The sequence below is a fragment of the Hylobates moloch genome, unplaced genomic scaffold (assembly GCF_009828535.3).
Source record: "Hylobates moloch isolate HMO894 unplaced genomic scaffold, HMol_V3 SCAFFOLD_12, whole genome shotgun sequence".
In the NCBI taxonomy this organism is placed as follows: Eukaryota; Metazoa; Chordata; class Mammalia; order Primates; family Hylobatidae; genus Hylobates; species Hylobates moloch.
The window spans coordinates 11,384,933-11,401,799 of NW_026652287.1; the positions used below are offsets into that span (position 1 = coordinate 11,384,933).

At 52.0% G+C, this 16,867-nt stretch overlaps 1 protein-coding gene across 6 annotated transcripts in view; it reads left to right on the forward strand.

The window, feature by feature from the left end:
• Positions 1-16,867, forward strand: part of KDM2B (lysine demethylase 2B) — a 110,580-nt gene that overhangs the window by 48,500 nt on the left and 45,213 nt on the right. For 5 of the 6 annotated variants that reach the window (XR_009208827.1, XM_032168469.2, XM_032168466.2 and 2 more), the window contains exons 3-11: positions 1,099-1,242; positions 1,981-2,067; positions 2,245-2,505; positions 2,725-2,838; positions 3,480-3,518; positions 3,674-4,353; positions 5,276-5,439; positions 5,532-5,693; positions 6,435-6,653. Coding sequence is in view for 5 of the 6 variants with exons in the window: in XM_032168469.2 (XP_032024360.1) it covers positions 1,099-1,242; positions 1,981-2,067; positions 2,245-2,505; positions 2,725-2,838; positions 3,480-3,518; positions 3,674-4,353; positions 5,276-5,439; positions 5,532-5,693; positions 6,435-6,653 (1,870 nt within the window). In the remaining variant the exon portion in view is untranslated. The remainder of the gene's footprint in view (positions 1-1,098; positions 1,243-1,980; positions 2,068-2,244; positions 2,506-2,724; positions 2,839-3,479; positions 3,519-3,673; positions 4,354-5,275; positions 5,440-5,531; positions 5,694-6,434; positions 6,654-16,867) is intronic. The other variant, XM_058424740.1, reaches the window with a different exon arrangement.

A 16,867-nucleotide genomic window follows, 5' to 3' on the forward strand; every position in this document is an offset into this window, starting at 1 on the left:
GTGAAAAGGATGTGTACTCTAGGGTAAGGTTTTCATAAAGTAATTTTTACTGTTTCATCAGAGAGATTCTTAGATGAAACTGGTGATCTTTTTTTTCTTTTTTTTTTTTTTTTTTTGACGGAGTCTCGCTCCGTCACCCAGGCTGAAGCGCAGTGGCATGGTCTCGGCTCACTGCAACCTCCGCCTCCTGGGTTCACGCCATTCTTCTGCCTCAGTCTCCCGAGTAGCTGGGACTACAGGCGCCCACCACCACAGCTGGCTAATTTTTTTTTGTATTTTTAGTAGAGACGGGGTTTCACCGTGTTAGCCAGGATGGTCTCGATCTCTTGACCTTATGATCCGCCCGCCTCGGCCTCCCAAAGTGCTGGGATTACAGGCGTGAGCCACCGCGCCCGGCCTGGTGATCTTTTTGATAAGCGTATGGCCATGAGTCACCCCATGGCTGCTGGTGCAGCTGGGGGCCTTGCCTTGACTGGTGCTGAGGGGCCAGGAGTTTCACCCACCAGTACAAATATCAATACTGTGCAAAAGGCAAATAACATCTGTTATTCTGAAGACAGTTCTGACCTCCTAACCTTTCTGTAAAGGTCTTGGGAGCCTGCAGTCCATGGTCTGTGCCTTGAATACCCACTGGTGAGATGCAGCTTCATCTCCTCTGCATGGATCTGGGCTGGGCTCACGCCCCTGCTCCTTTGGGGCTTTTCTGAATGTGAGGCCTTCCCTGACTTCCGTATTTAAAATCAGCCCCCTTCTGCCCCTCACTCCAGCCCTCTAATTTTTCCCCATGTCTCTATCTCTAACATACTCTGTCCTTCATTTTGTCTGCCTCCCTCCACTAAAATGTAAGCTCTGGATGGCAGAGATTTTGAGCTGTCTTGTTCCTTGCTGTATCCCCAGCAATTAAGAGTAGTATCTGGCATGTGGAGGTAGTAGCCTGTTAACGTATTTCAATGAATGAGTGAGCGAATGTGCCTGGGCCACTTTCCTGGGGTCTCCTGGCAGGCCCAAGGGGAGCAGCTCATTGCCCTTGACCTGGCCCCCCTGGGGGTCCATGCTTCCCACCCCTGATGACTTGTCTTGTTCTCCCTGGCTCCTCAGCCAGTGCTGCCCCACACTGCCGTGTGCCTTGTGTGTGGCGAGGCGGGGAAGGAAGACACGGTGGAAGAGGAGGAAGGCAAGTTTAACCTCATGCTCATGGAGTGCTCCATCTGCAACGAAATCATCCACCCTGGATGCCTTAAGGTGAGTGGCCCAGTGGGGACAGGTGGTGCTGACGCTCTGGGGCAGGTAGGGTTGCTGGAGATGCTGGTGAGAGGGTGGGATGCAGGTCTTGCAGTGAATTCCTGGAGGATTCCTGAGTCTGGGTGATCCTGTGTGTCAAGGGATAAGCCCAGGGCAAGGAGGGCCTGGAGTACCTCAGAGACCCAGTGTCATCAAAGGAATAAACACACCCCCACCTCCCAGGATGTCAGAACCAGAGAGGGTTTCCAGAGTCTCAGTGGATGGCAAACACAAGCTGCTTGTTTGTAGCTGGGCCAGAGGGAGCGCCTCCAGGTGGCTCCAGGCTTCTGGGAGAAGAAGGCCCCACACCTCACTCCTTCCCCCAGCACCCAGTAGAGTCCTCTGCAAAGTCCTTTCTGCATGCCAGGCACTGAGCTGGTGGCTTTACCTGGATCATACTCCCCCAGCGAGATGGGCACACTAACTTTTATGGCCAAGGGCACCAGCCCACAGAGATGGAGTGTCTTGCCCAGGGTCCCAGAGAAGCAAAGGGGCTCAGCCTCTGAACCCTGGCCTGGATCCACAGCTGCCCATCTCTGCCAGCCTCTGCGGCTGTGTTTTCTTTTGGCTGGAAACGGGATAGACGTGATGTTGGGGAGGGGGTGCTGCTGCTTCTGGAAGACATGGCCTCACAGACCCTTGTGCCCGTGGGCCCTCTTCTCTGCCCATCCCTTTTCTGAGTCCTGGTGTTCCCCGCAGATTAAGGAGTCAGAGGGTGTGGTCAACGACGAGCTTCCAAACTGCTGGGAGTGTCCGAAGTGTAACCACGCCGGCAAGACCGGGAAAGTGAGTGCCGGGCTCCAAGTCCCAGGGTCAGTCGGGAGAGGGGCGGGCCTGGGCCTGGCCCGGACCAGCCTGTCCCAGGAGTGTCAGGCAGGTGGGGTGCCGTGGGCCTGGGGAGGAGGAAGGGCAAGTCCAAAGGTATACAGTTGGTCTGTTCCTTCTCTCTTTTTGGCCTACAAGCAAAAGCGTGGCCCTGGCTTTAAGTACGCCTCCAACCTGCCCGGCTCCCTGCTCAAGGAGCAGAAGATGAACCGGGACAACAAGGAAGGGCAGGAGCCTGCCAAGCGGAGGAGCGAGTGTGAGGAGGCGCCCCGGCGCAGGTCGGATGAGCACCCCAAGAAGGTGCCGCCGGACGGCCTCCTGCGCAGAAAGTCTGATGACGTGCACCTGAGGAAGAAGCGGAAATACGAGAAGCCCCAGGAGCTGAGTGGACGCAAGCGGGTACGGACCAGGAGGGGCTGGGAGGCAAAGGGGTTGGTCTGGCTGGTCCCGGGTGCTGGGTTGGAGGGATGGGGCAGGGGGTGGGCAGCGGGTAGAGCTTGGGAAAATCTCGGCCTCATGCTGCCTTGAGCAGGTCACCTAAGTCCTGAGAGCCCTGCCCCAAAGAAAGGAGGGGAAAACCAGCGAGTCACTCCTCTTCCCACCCCCCCTCCCCTTTAGGCCTCATCGCTTCAAACGTCCCCCGGTTCCTCCTCTCACCTCTCGCCGAGGCCCCCTCTAGGCAGCAGCCTCAGCCCCTGGTGGAGATCCAGTCTCACTTACTTCCAGCAGCAGGTGCTCCCACGACGCACGCCCTCCTGAGGCCCTGCGAGTCCCGGGCTGTCCCCCACCCCACCCCGCTGGTCCTCCACCCCACTGCTGCCTCTCCTGAGGCTTCCCAGGTCTCGGCCCCAGATCTCTGGCTCGTGGTTCTGGCTTGGGGCCTGGGAAGCTGTCTGTGCCTAGAGCCTCTGTTGGTTGGGATGGAAGCTGTGAGTCCAGGGAACCTCTGAGGAGCCTGGTGGCCCTGCTCCACCCACGGGCCATGCTGTCACCAGCCACAAGGTGGCGCCAGGAGTCTCTCCCAGCTCTAGCCATTCCGGCTGGGCCGGGGATTCCCACAGGGCTGTGCTCCAGAACTGGCTCCCAGAGCCGAGGCTGATTTGAACGGGCGGCTGCACATCTCCGGGTCTGTGGGGTGGGAGGTCAGTTGGGTGGGAACAGTTCAACCGTACTGCTATTTCCAGCTTCTTCCTTGAAAGCCGCAGGCAGGGCTCGCCCGTCTGTCGGTCAGACATGGAGATGGCATTTGTGGGGAAGGCGTCCCTCCAGCCCCTCCTCTGGAGACTATGGACTCGTGGTGGGGTGGGGTGTCGAGGGGACCAAATCCCAGAAGCCTGGGGAGCAAGCTCTGCATCCTTTCTTTTTCGTGACAGCTCAAACCTGGCAAAGAAGATAAGCTTTTCAGGAAAAAGGTACCATCTTCCCCTCCCTCCTGTGCCCCAGGCCTGAGCGGTCAGAGCTGCACCGCAGCTCCCTGGGCCACAGTCCCGTGGCAGGGGGGCGGGAGGCCTTGGGTGGGCGCAGCCCCGAGCCCCAGAGGCTGACACGTCTCCGCTCTCGCCCTCAGCGGCGGTCCTGGAAGAACGCCGAGGACCGCATGGCGCTGGCCAACAAGCCCATCAGGCGCTTCAAGCAGGAACCCGAGGACGATCTGCCCGAAGCGCCCCCCAAGACCAGGGAGAGCGACCACTCCCGCTCCAGCTCCCCCACCGCGGGACCCAGCACCGAAGGGGCCGAGGGCCCGGAGGAGAAGAAGAAGGTGAAGATGCGCCGGAAGCGGCGGCTTCCCAACAAGGAGCTGAGCAGGGAGCTGAGCAAGGAGCTCAACCACGAGATCCAGAGGACGGAGAACAGCCTGGCCAACGAGAACCAGCAGCCCATCAAGTCGGAGCCTGAGAGTGAGGGCGAGGAGCCCAAGCGGCCCCCAGGCATCTGCGAGCGCCCCCACCGATTCAGCAAGGGGCTCAACGGCACGCCCCGGGAGCTGCGGCACCAGCTGGGGCCCAGCCTGCGCAGCCCGCCCCGAGTCATCTCCCGACCCCCACCCTCCGTGTCCCCGCCCAAGTGTATGCAGATGGAGCGCCATGTGATCCGGCCACCCCCCATCAGCCCCCCGCCTGACTCGCTACCCCTGGACGATGGGGCAGCCCACGTCATGCACAGGGAGGTGTGGATGGCCGTCTTCAGCTACCTCAGCCACCAAGACCTGTGTGTCTGCATGCGGGTCTGCAGGACCTGGAACCGCTGGTGAGCGGCGGCCTGTGTAGGGCTCTAGGTTAAGGCTCAGGCGGCACCAGGGATGGCCCGTGTGTGTGGAGTCGCTGGCGATGCTCTTTCCTTCCAAGCCCCAGTATGGCTTTACTGTGCTCCGCAAAGCGTTCCAGCTGGCTACAGCGGCTCCTCTGGTCTTGTCAGAGGAGGTGACCCCGTTTATTCCCTGATGTAGCTTCCTGGAGGGTGAAGTGAGGACCACGTGGGGTCCTTGGCTTCGGAGAGTTAGTCCAGGTTTCCAGCAAGGCTGCCAGTTACAACTTCAGTCCAGCCGATATTTACCAGCTTTCTGGCCTTAGCTCTGCCTTACGCTCTTGGATGAACGGGCATGACGCCAGCTTCATGGGGTTGTTTGGAGGAACGGCCGGTAGAGGGCGTTGTAAAGCCCATGGTAAATACTTGATGGAGGCCAGGCGCAGTGGCTCATACCTGTAATCCTAGCACTTTGCGGGCGGATCACTTGAAGTCAGGAGTTCAAGACCAGCCTGGCCAACATGGTGAAACCTCATTTCCACTAAAAATAAAAAAATTAGCCGGGTGTGGTGGCGCACACCTGTAATCCCAGCTACTCGGGAGGCTGAGGCAGCAGAATCGCTTGAACCTGGGAGATGGAGGTTGTGGTGAGCAGAGATTGCACCACTACACACCAGCCTGGGAACAGAGCGAGACTCCGTCTTAACACATACATACATACTTGATGGAAAGCAGAGGCCATGGCTGTCAGAGCAGATGGGAGGTGCCCGCGTGGGGGCAGGACAGGTGCTACATAGAGAAGGGTCCAGAGCGCTGAGTTAAGGAGCCTCCCAGAGGTTGTTAGGTGGGGGAGTTAAGAGCTGTGCATGGGCTCCCCAGAGAAGCCCCACCTCTGACGATGTGTCCCCACCGGGCCGGTCCCCAGGTGCTGCGATAAGCGGTTGTGGACCCGCATTGACCTGAACCACTGCAAGTCTATCACACCCCTGATGCTGAGCGGCATCATCCGGCGACAGCCCGTCTCCCTCGACCTCAGCTGGACCAATATCTCCAAGAAGCAGCTGAGCTGGCTCATCAACCGGCTGCCTGGTGAGCCCTGGGCCAGTGGCCCCGAGTGTGTCTGCTGCAGTGAGGGCTGGGGCTGCATCCCCTGACCTTCACCCTTTTCTATGTGCCCCCAGGGCTCCGGGACTTGGTGCTGTCAGGCTGCTCATGGATCGCGGTCTCGGCCCTTTGCAGCTCCAGTTGTCCGCTGCTCCGGACCCTGGATGTCCAGTGGGTGGAGGGACTAAAGGATGCCCAGATGCGGGATCTCCTGTCCCCGCCCACGGACAACAGGCCAGGTGAGTTGCCAGGCTGGGGATTTCTGTGGGGGTGGGGTGAGCGAGCTAGGCTGTTGGATCTGCTTTTACTCTCAGACTCCAGCATATCCTCCATCCTTCTCAGGCCCCAGCCGTTCCCCAAAGGACATAGGGATGAGTCTCTGCTGCCATGTTCTCAGTTTGCTTCAGGCACAGAGGGGATCTGGGAGGAGGCAGGGGCTCCTGTGCACATGCGAGACTCGCTCCTGGGGCTCCGGGTGCGTCTCACTGCTTTCCTGTTGACTCGCTCCTGGGGCTCCGCAGCTCCTGGGGCTCTGCTTGCCTCTCACTGCCTTTCTGTTGACTTGCCCCTCGTTGGTTTCAAGTCTCCACTGCCATCGGGATCAGTGTGGTTGTGCAAGAGCTTCCAGGATGGCACCTCCCCCTGGACTGGGCTGGACTGCCTAGGTCTGTGCTTCTCCCCAAGCCACGGGGATCGGAGGTGCTGCGCGACCTCTGCACTGGTTGGCTGATGACTACTGGGTGGAATGTGGGCTTAGTGTTTCTAGGTCTTTTAGTTTTTCAAGAGAATCTGGAAATCTAAGTTTTGATGTGGAGTCTGATTTTTAACTGTTGGAATTCTGATTTTGGGAGGAAGCAGTTTATAACTAAATGAAATCTGAGTGTTCTGGCTGGCTGGCAGGCCTTTTAGAGTGGCACGTCAGCGTGACCAGGCCTCCTCGGTCAGATTGACGGGTTGCCCCCTCCTTCCTGCCCCACCAGGTCAGATGGATAATCGGAGCAAGCTCCGGAACATCGTGGAGCTGCGCCTGGCAGGCCTGGACATCACAGATGCCTCCCTGCGGCTCATCATCCGCCACATGCCCCTGCTCTCCAAGCTCCACCTCAGTTACTGTAACCACGTCACCGACCAGTCCATCAACCTGCTCACCGCTGTTGGCACCACCACCCGAGACTCCTTAACCGAGATTAACCTGTCTGGTGAGTCAGGGGCCCCCATCGGGTCTGCGCAACACTCCGTGGGAGAGCCAGGAGGTTCACATTTGTGGAAAACGATTCGTGCGTCCACAACTATGTGGTCACAGTGCTAGTTGTCTCGTTTACTGAGATGGACAGCCCAGTCTGAGGGGGAAACACATTAAACAAAGAGTTACTGTTGGCTGGGCGCAGTGGCTCACGCCTGTAATCCCAGCACGTTGGGAGGCTGAGGCAGGTGGATCATAAGGACAGGAGTTCGAGACTAGCCTGGCCGACATGGTGAAACCCCGTCTCTACAAAAAAATACAAAAATTAGCCGGGCGTGGTGGCCGGCGCCTGTAATCCCAGCTACTCAGGAGGCTGAGGCAGGAGAATCGCTTGAAACTGGAAGGTGGAGGTCGCCGTGAGCCAAGATGGCACCACTGCACTCCAGCCTATGTGACAAGACCAAAACTGTCTCAAAAAAAAAAAAAAAAGTTACCGTTGGAATTGTAGTAATTGCTACCCCAAAACAGTGCTGGTTAGCAGCAGCCACAAGCACATAGCAGTGGTTCCTGACCCAAAATACGGACAAAGGACAGCTTCCCGAGGGGGTGCAGAAGAGCCGGTGCCTGACAACCAGGGTGCTGAGACAGTGGGGGCCGGGAGGCAAGGCCCCTGGTGGGCAGGAGGGAGCTTGGTTTCTGCCTTTGCTGTCGTTGCTTACACGCACCCCTTGTGACCCTGCTGTAAGGAGCCTGTTGTTGGAGAGAAAAAAACCCACAGTGAGTTCCATGATTGTTCTCTGTCACTCTGGTGGCAGGATCTTCACTCGCTCCACTTGCTGTTGGGGCGGCAGTTGGTTCTGAAGGACTTGGGGCTCCAGTATGCAGCAAGGTACACAGAGCAATGCTGCCTGCTCTTAGCCCAACTAATGCGATTTTGGTCTGGTAGCTTAGGATGGTCTGGATTGGGGGGTGTTGGGTTTGGGTGAGAGCAAAAAAAGAGAAAAAAAAACTTTGCAGGTTTTTTTTTTTTTACCCTCAGAAATTACCAAGTACTAAGGACATCCCCATCTCATCAAATTGCATTTTTGACACAGCGCAGTGGTGACGTGCATGTTGTTTTCTCCTCTGCATTCCACATTCATGCCTGATAAACTATCTGGCAACCATGCCTCATAGCAGGGGCATGGGAGCTTTGGATGGGATGAGATCATTCGGGACCTAGGAAGCCATTCCTTCTCCTCATGAAGTTTTGGTGGTAGGGATTGTTCCACCTCGTGGATGCAAAGAACCAGAGTGAATTGAGGCTTCTCCAGCTCAAGCGCCAGGTCATGGGCTTGAATTGGTGATGGAGCTGCCCTTTGGAGAGGGCCTGGGAGTCGTCTTACTCTAAGTGCTGGTATTTTATTAAATCTCTTCATTATATCCTGGTTTAGTTATTATGGATGCGTAGCAGAGATCTCAGTATAAATTCCCTCCCCTGCGGTGTGGGCCATGCTGTGTGTGTGCGTGCAAATCATCTTTTGCATTTTGTTTTTCCAGCATGATAAATTGAGGTCATCTTTTCATCTCAGTGCATACAGCTCTCTGCATTCTTTTTTTTTTTTTTTTTTTTTGAGACGGAGCCTTGCTCTGTCGCCCAGGCTGGAGTGCAGTGGAGTGATCTCAGCTCACTCCAGCCTCTGCCTCCCAGGTTCAAGTTCAAGTGATTCTTCTGCCTCAGTCTCCTGAGTAGCTGTGATTACAGGTGCCTGCCACCACGCCTGGCTAAGTTTTGTATTTTTAGTAGAGATCAGGTTTCACCATGCTGGCCAGGCTGGCCTCGAACTCCTGACCTCAGGTGATCCACCCACCTCTGCCTCCCAAAGTGCTGGGATTACAGGCATGAGCCACTACGCCCAGTCTGCATTCTTGTTAAGAGCTGTGACGTATACTAAGGCGTATCTCTATACCTAGACTCTTCTAGATTTTCTTAAAAAAAAAAAAAAAAATTGCCCTCTCATCGGTGTAACTAGTTGAGTTACTGGAAAAATAAGCCTGTCCTGATGCAAGCACCAGAGATGGGAAAAAAGTCTGTGTCACAAAATAGATGACAGTTGGCATGCCTCAAGATTCTTAAACTTGGTTGGAGGATCTGGTCTCGTGACAAGGGAAGTTGCAATTCTAGCTATTGTTCTGGCCGAATTCCATTGTGGAAAATTTACTGGGTGCTCAAGGCAGTCCCCTGCCTTTCCCTTCACTCTATCCTCACTACCTGAGGCAACGCCTTAAACTCTTGAATTCTTTCTTCCAGTGTTTACCTCTGCTATTTCAAAATAGCAAGCCTAGTGCTCGCTTTGGCAGCCCATATACTGCAATTTCTTTTTTTTTCCCCATGTGGACATTATATATTTATTAGCTTGCTATTATATAACATGAGGATTTATTACTGTTGTATCCTTCCCTCCCACTCACTGCCCGTTTTTCTCCCTCCATCTTTTGCAATTTTTGGTTGTCGCTATTCTTTCACTTATTATGACCATGTTAAGTGTTGGTCACTCTTGAGCCAAACAGTGTATTATGAGTACATTTTCTTTCTTGCTCAATGTTTTTATTAAGTTAATTGCCTCATTTTGTTTGCTTAGTTTCTATGCAAATGGTACAACAGAATTGAATGCACTACCCTTCCCCACCCCCAACTCATCAGTCTCTTGACCAGTTTTCGTAGGAGAGCTGCCTCCTGACTTCTTTTCCTCCCCTTCCGTTTTCTCCTCTGGGACTGGCTGCCCCACCACTGCCATCCTGCACTCCTTTGGTCTCTGTCTTGGCCTAGGTACCTTCCTTGATCTCATATCTTCTTTCTTGGTTTACTCTCATATTTGGTGAGAGACATTTTCTTTATTTTATTTTATTTTATTTTTTTGAGACGGAGTCTCGCTCTGTCGCCCAGGCTGGAGTGCTGTGGCGCAATCTCGGCTCACTGCAAGCTCCGCCTCCCGGGTTCACGCCATTCTCCTGCCTCAGCCTCTCCGAGTAGCTGGGACTACAGGCGCCCGCCACCACGCCCAGCTAATTTTTTTGTATTTTTAGTAGAGACGGGGTTTCACTGTGGTCTCGATCTCCTGACCTCGTGATCCACCCGCCTCGGCCTCCCAAAGTGCTGGGATTACAAGCGTGAGCCACCGCGCCCGGCCGAGAGACATTTTCTAGACCCTGTGTGTCTGAATTTGTTTTTATTATATACCTCCCCATTTAGTTGCTAGTTCTGCTGGGTATAGAACCCTAGTCTGGGAGCCTGTTGCTACAGTAAGTGGGAGGTTTTGCTCCACCATCTTCTGCCTTCCAGAGGCAAGGTCTAAAACCATTTGATTCTTCATCTGTCAGTGAATCTGTTTTCTCTCCTTGTAAGTTAATAGAAAGTCGTCTAGTTGTCTGCAATTTTTGATGACAAACTTGGGTTTGAGTCCATTTCACCTACCATGCTGAATACTCACAGAAGCCCTTCAGTCTGGACGTCTGTGTTCTTCACTTGTAGAAAAACTTCTTCTTAACTTCCTCCCCTTCTGTTTTCCTCTTGCTGGACTAGTCCTCTGATTCCTGTCTTCCCTCCTCGTTTCCATGTCAATGTCTTTTGCTGTATTTTCTGGGAGTTTTCCTGTACTTTATCATACAACTTTTTTTTTGTTTTTGAGATGGAGTCTCACTCTGTCGCCCAGGCTGGAGTGCAGTGGCACGATCTTGGCTCACTACAAGCTCCGCCTCCCAGGTTCACACCATTCTCCCGCCTCGGCCTCCCGAGTAGCTGGGACTACAGGCGCCCGCCACCACGCCCGGCTAATTTTTTTTTTTTTTTTTTTTTTGTATTTTTAATAGAGACGGGGATTCACCGTGTTAGCCAGGATGGTCTCGATCTCCTGACCTCGTGATCTGCCCGCCTCGGCCTCCTAAAGTGCTGGGATTACAGGCATGAGCCACCATGCCTGGCCACAACTTATACACTGAGTTTTTCATTTCTGTTGTCGTGCAGTTGAACCATATGAAACTGCTGTTTTTATAAGTCAAAAGTAGTCAAATGTTGGCATTTTCATTTGGTTCAACCTGTATGTTTAATTTTCAAGCTGTATTCTCTGAACTTTTTGTGGAATGGCCTGTTGTTTCTTGGAGCCAGATACTTTCCTACCTGAGGATATGAATGTTTTATTTTCTTCTCTCTGCTTTGACTGTTCCCTTCAAATGCCGTCAGTGGCCTTCGGCAGAGGCTCTCCTCAGCTTGAGTGCTGATGCTTGCTTGTTCCCCCACTCAAGGGTGATCAGAAGCTCTGGGCACGCGGTTGGAGCTTGTCTGCTATGGATGACACTTACAGGGTGGTCTCTGTGTGTCGTTTCTTTGGTGAAACCTGGACATCAGATCTTTCCATCTTTCTCTTAAGCTGGTCAGGATTGCCAGAAAGACTCTCCTTGATCTCCTAAGGGTGTAGGCTGGACCGCCATCGGTATGGTCAAGTATGGGGCTTGATGGGGGAAGGAGGTTCTCAATAGTCAGCAGGTAAATTTTCCCTTAGCCCCACTTTTGAGTGGGCACCCCTACTTTCTGTGCCCACTGGAGCCCAGCCCATCAGAGACTAAAACCGCAATCTTCTGTTGGGGAAGGAATGTGGACATCTTACTGCTCCTTGAATAGATTTTCAACCAGTGCTTCTGTTACTAACACCATCTTCAGCCCCACTTCCAATGTACCTGTCACTTCCAGTGCAAGAGGAATTTCTGAGAAATCACCACTAAACATCTTGGAGGTGTTCTATAGAATAATCATTCTTTTCTGCTTTCCCCTCAGCCACTTTAGGGTTAATTAAGCTTTCTCAAGTCTCCTAAATTGTTACCTCTTCTCCAGCTTCCAAAATTAGAAAAATAATTATGTTGTAGTAAAATAATACATAATATAAAATGGACCACCTTAGCCATTTTTGGGCATAGAATTCAGTGGCATTAAGTACATTCACGATGTTGTGCAAGTGTCACCAACATCCATCTCCAGACTTTTTTTCTGTTTTAGAGATGGTCTCAGGCCGGGCGCGGTGGCTCAAGCCTGTAATCCCAGCACTTTGGGAGGCCGAGGCAGGCGGATCACGAGGTCAGGAGATCGAGACCATCCTGGCTAACACGGTGAAACCCCGTCTCTACTAAAAATACAAAAAATTAGCCGGGTGTGTTGGCGGGCACCTGTAGTCCCAGCTACTCGGGAGGCTGAGGCAGGAGAATGGCGTGAACCCGGGAGGTGGAGCTTGCAGTGAGCCGAGATCGCGCCTGCACTCCAGCCTGGGGCACAGAGCAAGACTCCGTCTCAAAAAAAAAAAAAAAAAAAAAAAAAAAAAGAGATGGTCTCGCTATGTTGCCCAGGCTGGTCTCAAACCCCTGGGCTCAAGCAGTCCTGCTGCCCCAGCCTCCCAAAATGTTAGAATTATAGGCATGAGCCACTGCACCCGGCCTTTTTTATTTTTTCCCTTTGTTGGCTGTGATTTTGGTGTCATATCAATCTTTGCAACGTCTAGTATCATGAAAAATTTCCCGTTTTTTCTTTTTTCAAGACGAAGTCTTGCTCTGTCGCCCAGGTTTGAGTGCAGTGGTGCTGACAGCTCACTGCAGCTTCCGCCTCCTGGGTTCACGTGGTTCTCATGCCTCAGTCTCCCAAGTAGCTGGGACTACAAGCACGTGCCACCACACCTGGCTAATTTTTGTATTTTTAGTAGAGACAAGGTTTCACCATATTGGCCAGGCTGGTCTCGAACTCCTGACCTTGTGATCCACCTGCATTGGCTTCCCAAAGTGCTGGGATTACAGGCGTGAGCCACCGCGCACGGCCGGGTCCAGCTTATTCTTTTGCATGTCGAAATTCAATTTTCCCAGCAACATTTATTGAAAAGATTATCTATTAATTGAATGCTGTTGGCAGCACCCTTTTCAAAAACCACTTCACCATATATTTGAGGGTTTGTTTCTGGGCTCCTGATTCTTTTTTTTTTTTTTTTTTCGATACAGGGTCTCGCTCTGTTGCCCAGCCTGGAGTGCAGTGCAGTGGCGTGATCTTGGCTTACTGCAACCTCCACCTCCTGGGTTCAGGCGATTCTCCTGCCTCAGCCTCCTGTGTAGCTGGGAGTACAGGTGTGTGCCACCATGCCATGTTGGCCAGGCTGGTCTCGAACGCCTGACCTCAGGTGATCCACCCACCTCGGCCTCCCAGAGTGCTGGGATTACAGGTGTGAGTCACCACACCTGGCCGAGCTCTTGATTCTATTCCATTGGTCTATATGTCTATCCTTATGCCTGTAACGTGCTTTATTTATGAATGAATGAATGACAGGGGCTTACTCTGTCATCCAGGCTGGAGTGCAGTGATGTGATCGTGGCTCACTGCAGGCTCCACCTCCCAGGCAAAAGTGATCCTCCCACCTCACCTCAGCCTCCTGTGTAGTTGGGACTAGAGGTACATACCACCATGTTAGGCTAATTTTGGTGTTTTTTTTTTAAATAGAGACAGGCTTTTTCTATGTTGCTCAGGCTGGTCTTGAACTCCTAGGCTCAAGTGATCCACCCACCTCAGCCTCCCAAGTGCTGGTCTTACAGGCATGAACCATTGTGCCTGGCCTATGTATTTTATTTTATTTGGAGATGGGATCTCACTGTATTGCTCAGGCTGGAATCATACTCCTTGGCTCAAGTGGTTTTCCACCTCAGCTTCAGATTAGCTCAAGTTCTTCAACTTTGTTCTTTTTTTGGATTGTTCGGACAACTTGGAGCCCCATGCATTCACGTGAATTTTAAGATAGATTTTTCTATTTCTGCAAAAAATACTACTAGGATTTTATAGCAATTTCATTGAATCTGTAGATTTCTGTGGGTAGTGCTGACATCTTAATAGTATTAAGTCTTCCAATCCATGAACATAGGATTACTTTCCATTTATTTATGTCTAATTTAGTTTTTTTTCAGCAATGCTTTATAGTCTTCAAAGTACAAGTTCTTCCTTGGTTAAATTTATTCCTGAAGCTAGGCATGGTGGCACACACCTATAGTCCCAGCTACTCAGGAAGCTGAGGTGGGAGGATCACTTGAGCCCAGGTGTCTTAGACCAGCCTGGGCAAAGTAGTGAGATTCTAGATCTAAAATGTTTAAAGGCGGAGGGAGAACTGATGAGGATGCTAACAAAAGTGATGTTCCTCCACAGGCTGGCGGGCGGGCAGGCGGGCCCCACGCGCCAGCAGGAAACATCTGTCAGCCTGCCTGTGGAGGGTCTGAGAAACCAGGCTGCAGTGAACTCTAATGCACAGAGGGACCAAAGGAAAGTCTTTTCCTTCTAGCTTCTTTGTTGGAAGGGTCTTTGGGCTCCAGTTTTGGGGAATATTTGAACCACAAGCCAGGAAGAGTGCTGGCTGGGCATGAATGAGCCTCCAAAGGGGGCCCAAATTAGTACCCAAAGATGACTCAGAAAAGGAGCCAGCTGGGCCTCCAGGTCTCACTTCACACCGAGTGCTGCCTTACCACCGACAGGTAACTGCCAGGATGCACTTGAGGCCCCCTTAGCCGTCTGACAGCTACAGGCCACAGCAGTGTGCCAGCCAGATGGCAGAGTTCTCTGGCATGGGAGCTGCCTGCTCTGGTGCTTGAAGGTGTCAAGGGAGAGGCAGGACTTGGGTCAGTCCCTTCTAGCCAGGAACTAGGCAAACATTGCAGGGGAAAAATATCCCTGAGCTGGTGATGGAGTGGGGACAGCATAGCTGGATCTGAGTAAGGAATGAGATGCATTCTGGGGATGAGCTAGACGGTGCTCTGGAAGGCAGATAGGGAGCTGGGAACAGGGTTAAGATGGAAGATTCTGAGGGTGATTTCTTGCTGAAAATGTCTAGCCTGAATCTAAGCAAGCCTCTGGGATATCTGCAGTTTATAGGAAAAACAGGAGATATGGAACAAGCTAAATGACACCTTGAAGATGGTAAGTGTGAATGTGGGACATCCTCTAAGAAAACCATCCTGGTCAGACAGGGTCAACACCTATATCCCAGTGGTTTGGGAGGCTGGCGGGGGAGGATCACTTGAGACCAGGAGTTCAAATCTAACCAGTCAACATGTCATAGTAAATAATGAAAAATGAAAAGTATATGAAAATAAGCTTGTATTAGTAAAATCCCTATTCTTTTTTTTTTTTTTTGAGACGGAGTCTCGGGTCTGTCGCCCAGGCTGGAGTGCAGTGGCCCGATCTTGGCTCACTGCAAGCTCCGCCTCCCAGGTTCATGCCATTCTCCTGCCTCAGCCTCCCAAGTAGCTGGGACTACAGGCGCCCAATACCACGCCCGGCTAATTTTCTGTATTTTTAGTAGAGACGGGGTTTCACTGTGTTGGCCAGGATGGTCTTGATCTCCTGACCTCGTGATCCGCCCACCTCAGCCTCCCAAAGTGCTGGGATTACAGGCGTGAGCCACCGGGCCCAGCCAATCCCTATTCTTTATACTTAAAATGAATCAAGTATTGAGTTTTGGGGATCATGAGCTTCCCGAAGGAATTGTATAACATTCTACAACTTCATCATTGGATTTTGCAGTAAGATTATAAAGAGGGTCAGCCATTTGGGGGGGAACTACTTGAGGGATTAATTAGAAGATTAAGGGATACCCTTTGAAAAACTGAGTTATTGCCGGGCACGGTGGCTCACACCTGTAATCCCAGCACTTTGGGAGGCTGAGCCGGATGGATCCCCTGAGTTCAGGAGTTCAAGACCAGCCTGGCCAACATGATGAAACCCCCATCTCTACTAAAAACACAAAAAATTAGCCGGGCGTGGTGGCCGGCACCTGTAATCCCAGCTACTCGGGAGGCTGAGGCAGGAGAATCGCTTGAACCTGGGAAGGGGAGGTTGCAGTGAGCCAAGGTCACGCCACTGCATTCCAGCCTGACAGCCTGGGCAACAAGAGCAACACTCCGTCTCCAAAAAAAAAAAAAAAAAAGAAAAAAAAACCCACGAAAAACTGAGTTATCTGTTGAAGCATCTCTCGTTTTCCCATCTTCAGTCTAAAAGCAGCGCCTTCACTTGTGAATGCCTATGTGTATATAGACAGCTTTCCAGCACTACTGCTCCAGGTTCACGAATTGGTGAGCATCTGTTTGAAGATTCTGTGCTGATGTGGAGGCCACTGTCTGAAAGGACTGGCTGTATAAAGGAAGTCAGTTTGGTGGCGCATGTGGTGCTCTGACTTTACTACTTCACACCACCTCCTCGCCTGCAGGGATTTGGTAACGTAGATAGCACAGGCATTGTATGCATGATTGCGGTTTGCCCTTAGTATTTTTATTCCCACTCAATTTAATAAAGAAATGAAAGTGTTGATACTAAGGATGATTAGCAAAGGTCACAAATGTAATACCATTGAGGCCAGGCACAGTAGCTCAAGCCTGTAATCCCAGCACTTTGGGAGGCTGAGGCGGGCGGATCACATGAGGTCAGGAGTTTGAGGCCATCCTGGACAACATGGTGGAACCTAGTTTCTACTAAAAATACAAAAAAAAAAAAAAAAGTCGCGCATAGTGGCACACGCCTGTAATTCCAGCTACTCAGGAGGCTGAGGCAGGAGAATCACTTAAACCTGGGAGGCAGAGGTTGCAGTGAGCCGAGATTGTGCCATTGCACTCCAGCCTGGGTGACAAGAGCAAGACTGTCTCAAAAAAAAAAGAAAAAGAAAAAAGAAAAGCACAAAGGGTGTGTCTGCAGATGAGGGTGTGATGAAGTCTGAATTCTGCTTTTGCTAGAAGGGCATGTTGGTCTGGTGCCTAGGCTGCTGGCACACGGTCAGTCCTGGGGTTAGGGCCAAACAGCTGTCCCTCATGCTGTGAATTGCTCCAAAGCACTGGGGCCTGCAAAAGCAAAAATGATCCCAAGATGCCCTTAGGGATGTTCTTTCTGTGACCCGGCGATGCCCCTCTGGGAATTTATCTGAAGGGAGGAGGCAGATAAATGCACAGTAATAGACACAGAGCAGTACTCATCAACAACATATTAGATGGGAAAAGCAAGCTTCTCGACATGGTGTGTGGGCCTATCATTGTAAAAGCACATAGAACTACTTACATGAGCATACGCATGTATAGAGGCAGCTGTGTGGTAAATTAGAAGTGATTTTCACGTGGTTATCTGAATGCTTTTGAGGCATATATTAACCTTTATACCTGGTGGGTGAAACCCTTCCCCGTTTGAAGAGATTTTAAGCA